The sequence below is a fragment of the Ostrinia furnacalis genome, unplaced genomic scaffold, assembly GCF_004193835.3.
Source record: "Ostrinia furnacalis isolate ACB-3 unplaced genomic scaffold, ASM419383v2 OfSCF2340, whole genome shotgun sequence".
Lineage (NCBI taxonomy): Eukaryota > Metazoa > Arthropoda > Insecta > Lepidoptera > Crambidae > Ostrinia > Ostrinia furnacalis.
Genome location: NW_021132579.1, coordinates 155,372 through 170,903, shown reverse-complemented (window position 1 = coordinate 170,903; position 15,532 = coordinate 155,372). Strand labels below are relative to the sequence as shown.

General features: G+C 36.5%; 1 protein-coding gene across 1 annotated transcript; it reads left to right on the top strand.

Moving 5' to 3' along the window:
* Positions 1-50: 50 nt before the first annotated feature.
* On the top strand, positions 51-4,972 carry LOC114355096 (uncharacterized). The gene is made up of 9 exons (XM_028307758.1): positions 51-117; positions 1,422-1,587; positions 1,912-2,044; positions 2,145-2,349; positions 2,424-2,675; positions 2,779-2,878; positions 3,008-3,112; positions 3,437-3,589; positions 4,626-4,972. Exons 2-9 carry the CDS (start codon positions 1,432-1,434, stop codon positions 4,677-4,679), a joined length of 1,158 nt encoding a protein of 385 aa, XP_028163559.1. The 5' UTR covers positions 51-117; positions 1,422-1,431; the 3' UTR covers positions 4,680-4,972.
* Positions 4,973-15,532: the final 10,560 nt, after the last annotated feature.

Genomic DNA, 15,532 nt, shown 5'->3' with positions numbered 1-15,532 from the left:
CGTCGACATATTAGCGGTTGCAGTCTACGTATGGTCCTTGGGTAACTTTTCCAACATTATCAATTTTGTTTGGCGTTTCCAGATACAATAACGCTTGCTTCAAGTAAAGGCAGATAGGTATGATATCAAATAGTTAATGTTTGCCTACAAATACAATGAACACTTAATTAACTTAGAAACCCCGCAAACAGACTTTTGTGGGCTGATGTTTGGTCGGGCTGATAATTAGCATAGTGGTATGAATATTAACTAGGTATATGGAAATGCGCACATTACACCGATTTGGTATCAGGCGATTCCTCATACAAATTATAAGCCGACCAAACTATCGGCCGAATGAAACTGAGACTGAAAGTCTCTAGTCTGCGGTGTGTCTTACATGTGACTTACGTTTTTGGTTTTGTTCGTGATAATGTAACGCAGAATAGAAGGTGGCGTGACGTTAGCGTTGGGCACTATTTATTTAAATGTTGAGCCCAACTATGAAAACAGTAATTTATTATTAAAATGGTATTCATTGTGTGTATTGGTATTCTCTTTCACAATCTATGTAGGTACTTTTGGTCCGTACATTAAGGATAGCAAAAGAAGTGTTTAGATTCCAAGTAAGAATTTGGTAATGACTATAATAACCAGTTTATTTCATATTTTGAATGTTTCGATTGTCAGTTGTTTGAAGAGACGTGTACGTAAAAGCTTACATTGTCGTCACGAATGAAAAAATGCGAAATGTGAAGTTCCCATGTTTTTGTGGACAACATAATTTTCAATTCAATAAATAATAATTTTGAATGAAGTTATAGTAGTTATTAGTCAAAAATGTCAAACTTTTCATTATAACCTATCTACGTCTAACACTAACAACACGTATGTTGTCAATAAAGCCCTGATCACACGTACCGAGTAATCGGGCGAGACAGTGCTCTCGGCCAAGTACTCGGTGCGTATGAACACAGCGCCGAGTGATCGGCCGAGCGCTCGAGTATGTGACTCGTTCACCTAACTGCTGTCTCGACTGAGTTATGCCAGTATGCTTTGATCACACGTACCAAGCAAACGGGCGAGCAGTAGCGGCGTAAGGGGGGGGCGGTGGGGGCGGTCCGCCCCGGGTGCCAAGCATCAGGGGGTGACACAAGTCGCGCCGAGCGCTCGAGTATGTGACTCGCTGACCCAACTGTCTCGACCGAGTAAACATTTTACTGTCTCACTCTCGCCCGTTTGCTAGGTACGTGTGATCAAGGCATTAAGGCTCACAACTTAAATAGTGCCCTAACTATGTCATTAATTTACGAACACGATAATTTTCATTAGATAATTGACTCCAAAATTCTAAGCAAATTATGAGGTAATCATAATATAAAAAAAAAACTATTCATTCTGTTTCCGGATTCTAACAAAATGGTTGTCTCTATCATTACTAGGACTGGACAAATGGACGAATTGAGGCTCAAAGTGATGGTGTGGAGTGGAATCTACAAGTTACATACTAAAAATCGCTTTCTGGGTATATGCCACGATGTGTACAGAGTTATAATGATATTGTACATATCGATATACACTCTCCAACATTTAATTTTCTTTTGTATGGTAAGAAATTATGAGGTATGATAAATTTTAATATAACTCATTAACTGCAATCAAATGGGACACAAAATTATTCCTTGCGGAAGTCTTTATTAACACTGATCTAGTCTAAAGTATATTTTTTTGAAACCACTCTAATGCTAAAATTATAATTATATAAAATAATAAATAATTCCAAAAAGCATAAATTTTGAAGAAAAAAAATTAATCAGATCAAATGCCTAATATTAATCTGAAGAATTTACTCGTCTTATAGTAAGTTGATTGATGACAACTCTAACAGATTGCTTAGTCAAACTTTTTAAAATATCAGAGTAAACTTTGCAGAATGTTATACGTGGGGACGCAATTGAATGGCAAGTGGCCGTATTCTCTCTAACAATGTTAAATATGGTTATAAAAGTAATAACGATTTACACGCACACTGAGAACATAGATGAAATACATGATTTAATTAAAGGTGAGAGGTGTTATTCCATTTATAAATGCTTGTAAATGCGAATATAAGTAGGTAGCTCCTTGTAATATTTTATAATCATTAATATAATTTCCGTTTCTAGATCCCATGTTTGCTGCAACATGTAAAGAAGATAAAGATGTTATTAAGAAAAATGAATATCACATTGGTTTGTTTATAAGAATCACTTACGTAGGACTGTTGGTATGTATGATTTTGTGGGTGGCTTCAATTATTTTCAATAGAGTTGTGGATGACACTGCTATACCCCCATCGTATTTTCCGTTTGCTACTAATCCGTGGCCGCAGTAAGTTTCTTATATCGTACTAAATAGTACTTCTTGTTTTTGTCTGTTTTTAACCAAATCATTAATATTAATAGATACATATTCGCTACATTTATGGAAACTGTGGGATCCATCCTCTGGGTTGGATTCGGGCACTTCAGTATAGACTGCAGTGTAGGGAGCTACTACGGCCGCGCTGCAGCTCAGCTGAGAATTATAAGATATCACTTGGAGCATTTGTTTGACAACGGCGGAGCTCAGGGCCGTTTCCAATATAAAGATGTTCTAGACAAAAGCTTAGACGAGAAATTTGTTTACTATGTTCGGCGCTATCAGAATGTTGATCGGTAATTTACAATAAAAATATATTGATCAAATATTTGTTATCGTCTGCATGCACTAAACTACGCTCAACATTATTTAAAAAATCTGTTGTCCGACTCGTTACAGGTTGATTGGTAGCGTAAGTGATGCTTTCAACTGGGGTATAGCATTCCATTTCGCCACCGTGACAACCTGTATCAGCTTGTGTGTTTACAGAATGAGCAGTGTAAGTTCGAGTATTTCACTGATTGTTTATGCTAATCCTCTGAATATAATAAATATGCGATCACATTCATGATACCTTCATCAAAAGGCTTCTGTTTAATTTTTAAAACTACCTTTGTTTTGGTTTCAGAAAGACTTCTTCTCGTTAGATGTCTTCTTTATGTTTGCAACATTCTGTCTTTATCAAATGCAAAATTATATGTACTGTTACTGCGGAGACTTAGTCAAAAACGAGGTATCCACTTGAAGTTACATAGTAATTTATCATTCCTAAGAATTGCTCTTGACAGTTGAATAGCTTTAGCTTTCGTAACTTTCATTTTCCAACGTGTGACACGTACAATATGATATCATGATGTTCAACCAAGTAGAGGACGTTTACTGCTACTGCTGTTTTATGATCTAATGTAACATTATTTAACTCGGTTTTTTATTATTTTCCGTTATTTTTATGTCTTTTAAAGCTTAATCCAGATGTTTGGATCTTATGCTTCCAGAAGCTATAATAAATAATAAAGTATTTTTTTCTAATGCTGGTTATTTCCAAATCTGATTTTAGAGCGATCAGGTGTGCACGTCAATGTACTTCAGTGATTGGCTAGCGGTGTCGCCGCGGTTCCGGCGCAAGATTCTGATAGCAATGACTCGCTGGGCGCGTCCGATCGAGCCTCGTGTGACCATTGTACCCATCTCGCTTACTACATTCGCATCGGTATGATAAGTAGTTTGATTTTTTTAAAATTTTGACGACTTTATTACCACCTCAACCTAGACAGACGGATTGTAAACCTTTTCTATTTACCTCTGTCAAAAAAAGGTTGTGCTTTTGTAGCAAAACTAAATGAGCTGATGGTGATGATAATACATTTGAAGAGAGGGTAATCAGTGTCACCGATATCAGCACCATGCTTCGTAAAAATCTTTTTTTTTACTATATCGACTGTCATTGCTGTTTACTGTTGCGATAAAAGACGTAAGTACCTACCTATTCCTCCAAAATTTCGCCTGTCTTGCCTGTTACACTGGAATAATTACTGATTTTATATTAAAGAAATATCTGCTAAGTGGTCATGTTCTAACTTCATTAATAATTAATGTATACTTGTAATAAATCTGTAGAGAGGTCAATTCGGTACATGAATTATATTTTCAAAATAACTATCAGGATTAGTGATCGATACTGATGCCAAAAATGCAATCAGTAAAATTTTTGTCTGTCTGTCTGTATGTTCCTTATAGAAACAAAAACTACTCGACAGATTTTAACGAAACTTGGTAAAATTATTCTTCATACTCCTGGGTAGGTCATACCCATATATAAGAATACTTAAGAATTCCCACGGGAACAGGAATTAGCGACAAAATTCTTTGGTATGAGAAATCTTGACCGCTTAAGTTAGACGCTTGAAATTTGGCATGCAGGTACCTTAGAAAACTTAAAGCTTAGTTACTACAAGGAATTCCCGAAATTACCACGGGAACGGGAATTAGCGGGAAAATCCTTTTGTATGAAAAATCTAAACCGCTTAAGTTAGACGCTTGAAATTTGGCATGCAGGTATCTTAGAAAACTTAAACCTTAGTTACAACAGGATATAGCAAAATTCCCACGGAAACGGGAATTAGCGGGAAAAAACATTTGCATGAAAAAATCTAAACCGCGTAAGATAGATGAAGGGGGTAAAACGGGATCCACGCGTACGAAGTCGCGGGCGGCCGCTAGTTGCTAATAATATTGTTTTGTTCCAGATTCTACGTTTCTCATACACATTGTACACCATGATGAAAACTAGAACGATGTAGATATTGAGATTCTTAATTAGTATTTGCACTATTAATTTTCCTGATCTATGTAATGTAATCCATGTTTTACAATTACCATGCACTTTAGGGGCCCTTAACGTTTGTACGTTAGTCCTCGGATTTCTCAAAAATTTCACCTGGCTTGTCTGTTACATTAGAATAGTTAAGATTTTATACAATGAAAGTACCTAAAGCCCGGTCTGCGAGCACGTAGGCAAATTCAAATTCAAATTCAAATTCAAATTGTTTATTTGCCTACTAAGTGTACATTAAAGGTCTTATCACTAATACATGTGTGCTTATTACTTAGTTACCTAGTTAAGGCATTGCAAAGGTTTGATGGGAGGGCTACATTATTTATTTTTATAAATAAGTAAGTATGAGTAACATTACTATTAAATCAAATATTCTATTGAATATAATATATTATGTTATCTATGTTATATATAATATATTTGCTAAAGACTCAGAGCGCCATAATGAGATATTTTAATAAAAAATTAAAAAGTTTAAAAAGTTAGTTTGTTGTATTATTTATATGTTGTTTTATAGGGTTTGTTATTTAAATATTCGTCTAGTTTGTAGTAGCAGTTATTTATTAAGAATTGTTTTAGCTTGTTGTTAAAAATTGTGTACTTTTGTTCGTTTTTTATTTCCAGTGGTAATTTATTGTATAGCTTGATGGCCATATAGTATGGGCTGCTATTCAGCATTTTAATTCTCGAGTATGGTAGGCATAGTTTTTCTTTATGACGAGTGTTTACGTTATGGGTGTCTTGCATTTTTTGGAATGAGTTTATGTTTTTATAAACAAATGAACATAAATCGTGTATGTATATTGATGTTAGAGTCATTAATTTGTATTTTTTGAAATATGGTTTACAGCTTTGTGTATTATCTATTTGGGCTATAATTCTTACACATTTTTTCTGTAGTAGAAACAAGTCATTGGCATTTACGCTGTTGCCCCATAGCATTATGCCATATTTCAGCCAGGAATATGCGTACGCGTAGTATGTCGTTAATGCTGTTTCTGTGTTGGTGCTGTGTTTGATTTCGAAAAGGGCGTATGTGAACTTTGATAATTTAGTTTTTATTTGATCGATATGTGTTTTCCAATTGATGTTTGTATCTATGTGTAGTCCTAGCAATTTAAAAGTATCTACTGTTTCTAATTGTGTTTTGTCCAGTATTATATTTATGTTTAGGGGAGCTATTGTATATGGTCGGAATTGCATTATTTTTGTTTTATTAAGATTTATTTCTAGGTTGTGTAGTTTAAGCCAATGTGTAATATTTGATAATGTATCATTGATAAGGGTGTTAGGATTTGAGTTTTTTTCGCACTTGATTAAAATAGACACGTCGTCTGCAAAAAGTATGGGAAATGATATTTCTCTATTTAAGATTTTCGGAAGATCGTTAATATAAATTAAAAAGAGTACACAACCTAGTACACTTCCCTGGGGGATGGAACAGGTCATGTCTCTTTCTTCTGATGTGATTATTTCTATTTTGTTCGTTGAAGTGTTGTGATATTCTATTTGGACTATTTGTTTTCTGTTTGTTAGGTATGATTTGAACCAGTTGTATGCAGTACCTCGTATACCTGAGCCATATAATTTGGACAAAAGGATGCTATGTGACACTTTATCATATGCCTTTGTCATATCTATTAATATGCTTAAGGCATATTTTTTATCATTTATGTGTTGAAGAGCGGCTTGGATGTATTTATACACTGCCAAGGTGGTTGACCTAGATTTCCGGAACCCATTCTGACAATCATCTAAGATATTAAATTTTTCTAAAAACGTGTATAACCTATTGCACATGGCTTTTTCAATTACTTTAGAAAATGATGGTAAGATTGCTATTGGTCTATAATGTTTGGGATTGCTCTTATCGCCTTTTTTATGAACTGGTTTAACTAGCGACATCTTTAGTAGGTTTGGAAATTCACCATCGCGGAAACTCTGATTAATTATAGAGGTGAGAGGTTGAGATAGTTCTTCTGCACAATGCTTTAGTAGTTTTGGTGGAATACCATCTACACCATAGCTATATTTGGTTTTTAAATTGTTTATAATTTTCATTATTTCTTCGTTTGTAACGGGTTTTAGGTATAGTGAATTTACTGGGGGGTCAATTACAGGTTGTCCTATATTGATATTTTTGTTATTGTTTTGGCCGACAGTAACAAAGTAGTTGTTGAAGGTTTCTGTTATCTCTTTTGGACAGTCTATGATTTTATTATTGATTACTAGTTGCATGTTTTTATATTTTTTCTGTTTATTTTTTCCCGTTTTGCTATTTATTATATTCCACATAGTTTTTATTTTGTTATCGGAGTTTTTCATTTGTTTAATATACATTAACTTCTTTGAAGTTTTGACACAACGTTTTAATGTTTTCGTATATGATTTGTAATAATGATTAATGATTTCACTATTTGTTTCCTTTGCAAGTTTACCTAACGCTCTTTTATAAATGCATGATTTTTTTATTCCTGTTGTTAACCATGTTTTTTTTGTAGTATTCTTAATTTTTATATTATTCATCGGAATATGTTTATTTAGATTATTCTTTATTACTGTTATGAATGAATTATAGTTATAGTCTACACTTTTATTTTGATCTATAATATTATCCCAATTCTGCTCTTTTAGCGAATCTTTAAACATATTTATGTTGTTTTTTGTAAATATTCTTTTTTGTTTGTAAATAGTATTATTGTTTTCGTAATGCCAATCAGAATTTAGTTTAACATGAACAGCTTTGTGGTCAGATAGGCTATAGTCCTCAACGTAAGATTTTTTTACTAGGCTAGTGTAATTTGTGAATACTAAGTCAATACAGGATGAAGTTGTTTTAGTTACCCTCGTTGGTTCGCGGATAAGTTGTTTTAAATTAAATGAGTTCATTGTATTTATAAGCTCTTGGGATTGTTTATTGTTTACATGCATATTTATATTAAAATCTCCCCCTATCACTATGTATTTGTTTTTGTCTTTCGTGTTTAGTTTTTTTAGCAGTTTATTGATTTGTTCGTAGAAAGTATCAGTATGGCGGTCTGCTCTGTAAAGTCCTATTACAATAGTATTTAGTTTAGGTATTTCTATTGCACAAAATTCTATAATAAATTCTACAGAATAGTTAACTATATCAGTTCTCTCAATGAAATCTATGCTATCTTTTATCATTAAACAGACACCTCCTCCCTCATAATTTTCTCTGCAGTACAATGATCCCAGTTTGTAGCCTGGTAAATTAATAGAGTTACAATAATTTCTGTTTTTCCATATTTCTGATAGTAACATAATATCAATATTAGAATCTGTCAATAAGTGCTCAATCAAATGTAATTTATTTCCTATACTTTGGATGTTTTGGAATGTTATAAGTAATCCACTATCGAAATGTCTGGTTGTGCGTAGTTGTTGTTGTCTTCTTACTGTTGTGGGCATGGCGCTGCTGGGGCGCCGGGGTGGGGTGGGGCTGCGGTGGCTGGGACGACTGGGTCCGGGACGACTGGGCCTGGGACGACTGGGCCTGGGACGGCTGGGCCCGGGACGACTGGGCCTGGGACGGCTGGGCCCGGGACGACTGGGCCTGGGACGGCTGGGCCCGGGACGACTGGGCCTGGGACGGCTGAACCTGGGACGGTTGGGTCTGGGATGACTGGGCCTGGGACGCCTGGGCCTGGGATGACTGGGCCTGGGACGCCTGGGCCTGGGACGACTGGGCCTGGGACGGCTGGACCCGGGATGACTGGGCCTGTTATTTTTGACATTTTTGTTATTTCCTACTCTATCTTTTCTGTATAGTTAGAAAGGAGCGGCATTCGTTCTTTCATTCATCCATTCATAGAGTGTGAAGTTCACAGATATGGATAGATGCAGCATGTGTCAAAAATTGTATGAAGCCGAGCGTGCCACTTTTTAAACGTCATTAGTGTCATTTTAGCGAATTTTAGTGATTGCCGCAACGTAAAAGTAATCGTATCATCGTACTGCATTCGCAAAGTCATCGAATGATATCGTGTGACTCGATTCGAAAATTAATTAATTCCGATAAAACTGATAATTTGTTAAATACAAAACCAAAAACATCTTTATTTACCTTTTTAAAATAAATTAATTCTTACAAATCGTCAAATCTCGTTATTTTTTTTACCCTACCAGCGTTTCAAGACATAAATTTGTCAAGTGCATGAATACATGCATCAGTGTGTGTCTTATTGTTATGAGTAAGTACGGTTCCTTGGGATCGGTATGAGTGCACCACATACAGGGACCATGGTTTTAACTCTTAATAGTACATCGCAGGATATGTATTAAAAACAATACTACTTTATACTTCTTCTACTGCTACTTTATTCTAATTAATTATTTTCTACTTGTGCTGTTAATTACAATTCTCAATCCGTAAATAATATCTTCTTTCTACTGTGTTCGTACTACTGTTCTCGTAAAATCATCGTAACCGATTGTTGTAATCGGATTACATGAACATCACTCGACCATGTATGTCCATTTGGACATATCGGAATGGCACGCTTTGACGATCAACTTGCTGTATCTACTCTAATCCATATCTGTGGTGAAGTTGGATACGTTAACATGTTCACCAACATGACATCACAAAACCATCGAATTATCGCTGGCGAGTAAAGTATACGGTAATTGAACTCATGGTATGATTTTAATGCAAACTTCATCGATCCACGTTTAAACTCTATCGATTGTAGTATACGAATACAAGTTTTCGATGGCAACTCATGGTAGAGGCACAGTTCGCCATGCACGGCCGGCAACTCTCATGTCGGATAAACTCGGTCACGAAAGCGCCCATGCAATTTATTATGAACTGCAACTGTGAAGTATGAGTGCAGATCTATTGTCCTTCTGAATTCGAAATTGTACTGTGTGGTACAAGTTGTCTCTGGAAGTTGCATTCCGCTCATGGTCCTGATCCTGGTTGCAGATAAAATATGCTTTGAAAATAAAAGTGAGAAATCCAAACTTTGAAGAACTCTAGTGACTCTAGCTATTGCGCAAAACACAATACCCTAGTATTATAAGTTACTAGCTTAAGCCCGCGGCTTGTTGTGAAATTTTGTCTGTCGCAGAAAAATTTCATCGCGCGCGCTCAAAAACCTGATTAAAACTATCCTACGTCCTTTCCCGGGACTAGAAACTATTTCTTTACCAAATTTTATCAAAATCACTTCAGTGGTTAGCGGTAAGCGTGAAAGCTTAACAGCCAAATAGAACAGTTACTTTCGCATTAGGTATGAGTAAATATACATACATATAAGCTAATTTATTATTAACATTATCTTGACCTGTTACCTGAATACATATTTTATTACAACATTCGCTCGTCGCCTCCACCACAGCCCTAGCACGACACATGAACCGACGAGCGCCGGAGTTGCGAACTTTTTCCGATAAATTGCAACGAGTGGGTGCACCTTGCCGAATTTGTACTGCGGTGTACAGCCGACCACAATACTCTGTTAACTGAAGTTACGATCATGTGTTGGAATAAACATGAATATTTCAGCTGCGGTTGTTTAACAAGCTAAATTCCCCGAGCGGGTTTTTTGTAAACATTAAATAGAAAATGTTCAGAAAACTAAAGGAGCAATCCGTCATCGTCGCAATTTAAGACGGTTTCTTAAAGTAGCAAAAGAGAAAAGCTGAGATATTTTAACGAAGAAAGAATATTCCAAAATTTGAAAGTCCTGTGGCATATTACATGTTGTAAAACATTTTCAGATGAGAGCGTTTGCCTCGGTAAGTGCCATCTCAGAAAATGGTATTGTACTAAGATATTTTAGCGCTAACTGTACAACGTAAATTTCGTGTCGCAAAAACTTTGTAATAGTTGAGGTGGAAGTTTAAAATAGTGCTCGTACGGTACGGCAACCGTGATGAATGTTGTATTGCATACTTACATTACTTTTGAAGACATTCTAGTTTCGCCATAGTGCACTACGGTAATAGTTAAATTTTATGTATCGTAGCTTTCTTTGCTACCATTCTTTTGCAAGTTTTGAAACGGCAAAGTTTTTAAAATGAATGCGGGGTTTGTAAAAACAAGAACTAAACTGCCACTAATAATTTAACACCGCAGTAATAATACTCGTACTTGTGCTAAACTTAAACAATTTTAAAGACAATCATCAATCATTGAATGAAATGTGTAATGAAAAACGCGGATACAAAAGCATCTTTGCTGCGGACGTTGATTAATAATTAAACAGTTAAAAAGTCAGGGGTTCCCTAACTTATTTGAGACGCGCATACAAAAAATTCAGCACCCCCTCCTCCAGACAAGATTGTTTACTGGTCGTATCTAGCAGTCTGGAATGCATTCTGGTTTTTTATACTTAAGTACATAGATGGCCCGCGCCCCCTTTAAAAGTCTTTGCGCCTGCCCTGGGGGGCGCGCCCCCCACTTTGGGAACCAATGCTCTCAAGTAATATTTTTCAGCTAAAAATGATAAACACGTGAAACTGCGTATATTATGTTTTAAAAAACTGCTTTAGATTATGCAGTACGCAGATAAAAGTGTACAACAGGACGCGTCCGAGGTTTGCGGATATCACCTGCCGGTCCCCTGATTTATCGCTCTACGCCACGCCACGGCTTTATTTGTTTCTATTTGCACAAGTTTTATGGCCTTTTACATTTGATTTTTATGCGTTTACCTAGGAATCGAGTCCAGGCACTCGGTAAATAGTCACTTTCAAAACAGTTAAACATCAGGTAGTTTCAGGCTTTGGTAAATCCTGCTTATTATATTTAATATTTTAAATTCAGTAAAACAATGTCAATATCATCTAAAACTGATTAAAGCTTGGAATATTGTAATTCTGATTGTGTTTTACATTGAGATCGATAGTCTGGAAAAGGAGCTAGAGATTTTCTAAAGTTACGTAATGTATTAAATGAATAAAATAACTTCAGCACTATCTATTGGCAGTATCTGGCATTCTGCCGCGCATAATATTACCTACATGTGTTGTTGATCCTTCGAAAAACACTATGACGAGTCCGCCGGGCACCGCCACAGCAATCAGACGGACAAATGGCCGTCGTTTCCGCGCGTCATCCGCCGTCGAGCCACTTTCGTCCTATTTGTTCTATGCCTTACCTTAATTACCCCGCCCAAAAGAAACACCGCTGAATGGCCGTGTCATCGGTAACAATAATAAATTGTCGCCGTGACGTGTCTGTGAGCTGTGACGTCGGCGACCACAGGCTGCGGAAGATTAGACCGCTATCAAAATGTTCTGGCCATGCCGTTTATAATTTTGGCTTAACTTGGAGTTGGGTGTTTTAAAAACATTTTGGATAAAACAAAATTAAAGTTATCGGAAGAAAATAAAAACATTATTTACCACAAGCCTGCATTTATACCATTATTTTCAAGCATAATGCTTGAAGGTTCAATCAAAATTAGCTGTTAAAAGATAGGTTTGATTTGCCCACTTTCTCTTCGTTAACCTACCCCTGGCTATCTATAGATATTTTAATAGTTTTTTGGCACCTGTTGAAAAAAATATGCCCCACACACGTCCAAGTTAACTAGATAACTTTTTTATCACCAGCACGCAACATAACATCTGTATGTAGATTGTCTTCTGCTCCTATCTGTTTTGTGTTCAGACACTGACATAGCTGCTTCCACCTCACACTGTGGCTCCTCACCGTTCCATGACGTCGGCCCGAAGATGGATGATCGCCCTATCCCAGATATTCACGAATCGTGGCCACCGCTACGAGCCATGATTGGCAGTAAAGGGTGGTGAACTTATTTGAATATTATCTGATGGCGTTCGTGGTTGAGGATTCCGGGTGAAGCTCGCTTCCACCTTCGGCCTGATCGTCACTTACCATCAGGTGAGATACAGGCCATGAGCTTCCTCGTTGTGGATAAAAAAAAAAAAAAAGATAAATTGCCTCAGCTTAAATTAGGTGAGATTTTTATTTAGATTGCTACCGGCGGGGTGCTCGAGCTTAAAACCCAGACATGTACGAGTGCCGTTTTAAACTGTGATATTATCAACACCGAAAAAAGTTGTTAAATACTTCAAATGCTATGTATGAAGGTTATTTTATTGACTGGGTCATTAACCTTCTCTTATTTCCAATATCATTAATTTTCTCACTTCCACAGAAATGAGAATATTTAATTTCAATAATGGCAACGTTTTCGCACTGTGGTTAATCCAATATTCACGTGAAATATCACGGTCTGTCAATCACGGTTGTTCTGCGAAACGAAATATCACGTTACCATTTGCTATAGATCCGGGCAATATAAATTAGTTAAAATAAACTGAAACATCAAAACGACGCTGCCAATCTGTCTGAATGATATGCTGCTTTTATCAAGGAATTATTCAACTGTAATTTTTTACTAATTGTAATTGAAATGTTATTTCGGATCCGGTGATCCGGTGTAATGTGAACACCCTTGTCCGGTTTCCGGCAGAAATGCCGGTCCGGCATAGTGGGAACCCGGCCTTATTGTTACACTAGCTTTCCGCCCGCGGCTTCGCCCGCGTGGAATTTTGTCTGTCACAGAAAAACTATATCGCGCGCGTCCCTGTTTCAAAAACCGGGATAAAAACTATCCTATGTTCTTTCCCGGGACTCAAACTATCTCTATGCCAAATTTCATCAAAATCGGTTGCGAGGTTTAAGCGGGAAAGCGTAACAGACAGACAGACAGACAGACAGACAGAGTTACTTTCGCATTTATAATATTAGTTGGGATTAGTTGGGATAGTTGGGATAATAAATTGCGAAAAATATTTTAAAACATATTCTTAAGAAGCATATCGTGTTAGCCGTAATGCACTGATCGGAAAAGCGACGTCAGCATAATCTGCGATGTTGAAAAAATAAACTATAACATTTTGGAATAGATCTCGCGGAAGTGTTTTCTCTATCCACCGGCTAAAGCGCTTCCTTCCAGCCCCCGGGGGCTCGACAGCCGTTTTCCATTACCACGGTAACCGCTACATGAGTGCGCATAGCTTTCAGCTTTCAGGCTCCGCTGGAGGTTATGTCTTGAGGTGCGAATATCGGAAGTTAAAATATTTTCCTTGTGCCGTTCCTCGTATATCGTTTCAAGACAAAACGTCAACATATTGATTTTGGGTTCCGTACGACGACCGTTGGAAGTTTCAGCGTGTGTCTCATGATTTTAGTTATGACTCTAAACGCTCACAAGGCATTATGGCAATAAAAAGCCATGATGCGGTCTCATTAGTTGATATCCGACAGACGTTATAGTAAAATTGGTCGGCAGGTTTTTCGTCCCTTTTAAATTCAAAATACACTTTTTTTTGTAACGTAGAAACTAACATGACAAGTACGATTAAAACACCTTATTGCAGTTTGCGTTAAATGGATCAACCAATAGTTTCGTAGAAACTTCTATCTACATACTAGCTTTGTCCTTCATTCTTTACACCGTCGACATCGTCTAGAACTTCTGAAAGCCTAGGCATATCTAGATGAGAAAACTTTGTAGGTGCGACAATATTCCTCACACCTTCCTGAGTCGGTCAAATACTTTGTGGACTTGCCACAGATTAGGCACGGAACTTATTTAGGGTTTTAGGACTAGATTGACAGTAGAAGAACTAGTATTGATGAATTAACGTTTAGATAAGTTTGGAGTTGCTATGTCTAGTGTGCGAAATCTTTGGTTAATTTGAACGCTTCTGAAACGTTAATAAATCTATTTTTCTCGAGTTGACTGCAAAACTAGTTACTTACGACTTTTTTTCTTTGACATCAAAAAATCTCACACAATACACTCAGTTAACATCGATTCTATACGAATATACTCATACGGGTACTTGCTCCTTCTATACGGCTTGAAATCCATTTATTTTTCTGATCGATTCGTCGAACCATAATAATGTTTACATTAGGTTTGGTGCGACAAAGGAGTAACAATAAAGTTTCATCTAACTATAATATGTATCAGAATTCATCAGATTTTCTTCTGTATGTAGTTTGAACGTAACAAATACTCGCAGTGTATTGTAATATTAGTTTAGAATCCTAATATAATATATGTGCTTAGTTTAGATTTTAGACAAACCTCAGCACGTTGAGTGCCCATCTCATCTTGGCAACCAAGTCCCCTGAGCATAGACACAGAAACTTCCTCCCGACTGAACTCCGCTAGATAGAATAAAACGTTACATAACTGTAGTTAAAGTTTACAGTCTTGTTGTTAAGCCAAGATTCATATCTTACGAGTATGTCTTCCATGTTGCTTTTTAATCAAATGAATTCTAAGAAAATTGCCTAGAAATCTACACATTAATTAAAATTTTTTGGCAAACGTCGTCATTGAGGACTCGAGAGACAAACATTTGGCTTGCGCCTAAATGAAAAACATAGCTTTACACTTAACCACTCAACAGTTAAACAAAGACTATTATCCAAACGTATGTCCCCAATAAATGTCCCGATAGATAGTGATAGATGCGGCGAACCTTGGAGAAAATATGTTTACTGCGACATCTCTTCAAACTCGTAAGTCGCGGGAAGGGCGCGTATAAATAATGCCACAGTGGACCGGTCTGCCGCAATTTACAAACTTTTTTTTATATTAATGAGGAAAAATTTTGTCAACTGTAGAATGTACCTACATTCTTAGTGAATGAAACATTCATATTGTCTTTCAACCTAAAAATACTGAAGATAATAAAGGTGGTGATAATGAAGCATAAATTACTACGATTTATAAAAATGCTGAAACATCAATAGTATGTTCTATTGATGTTTCAGCATTTTCACAACAAAATTTTAGC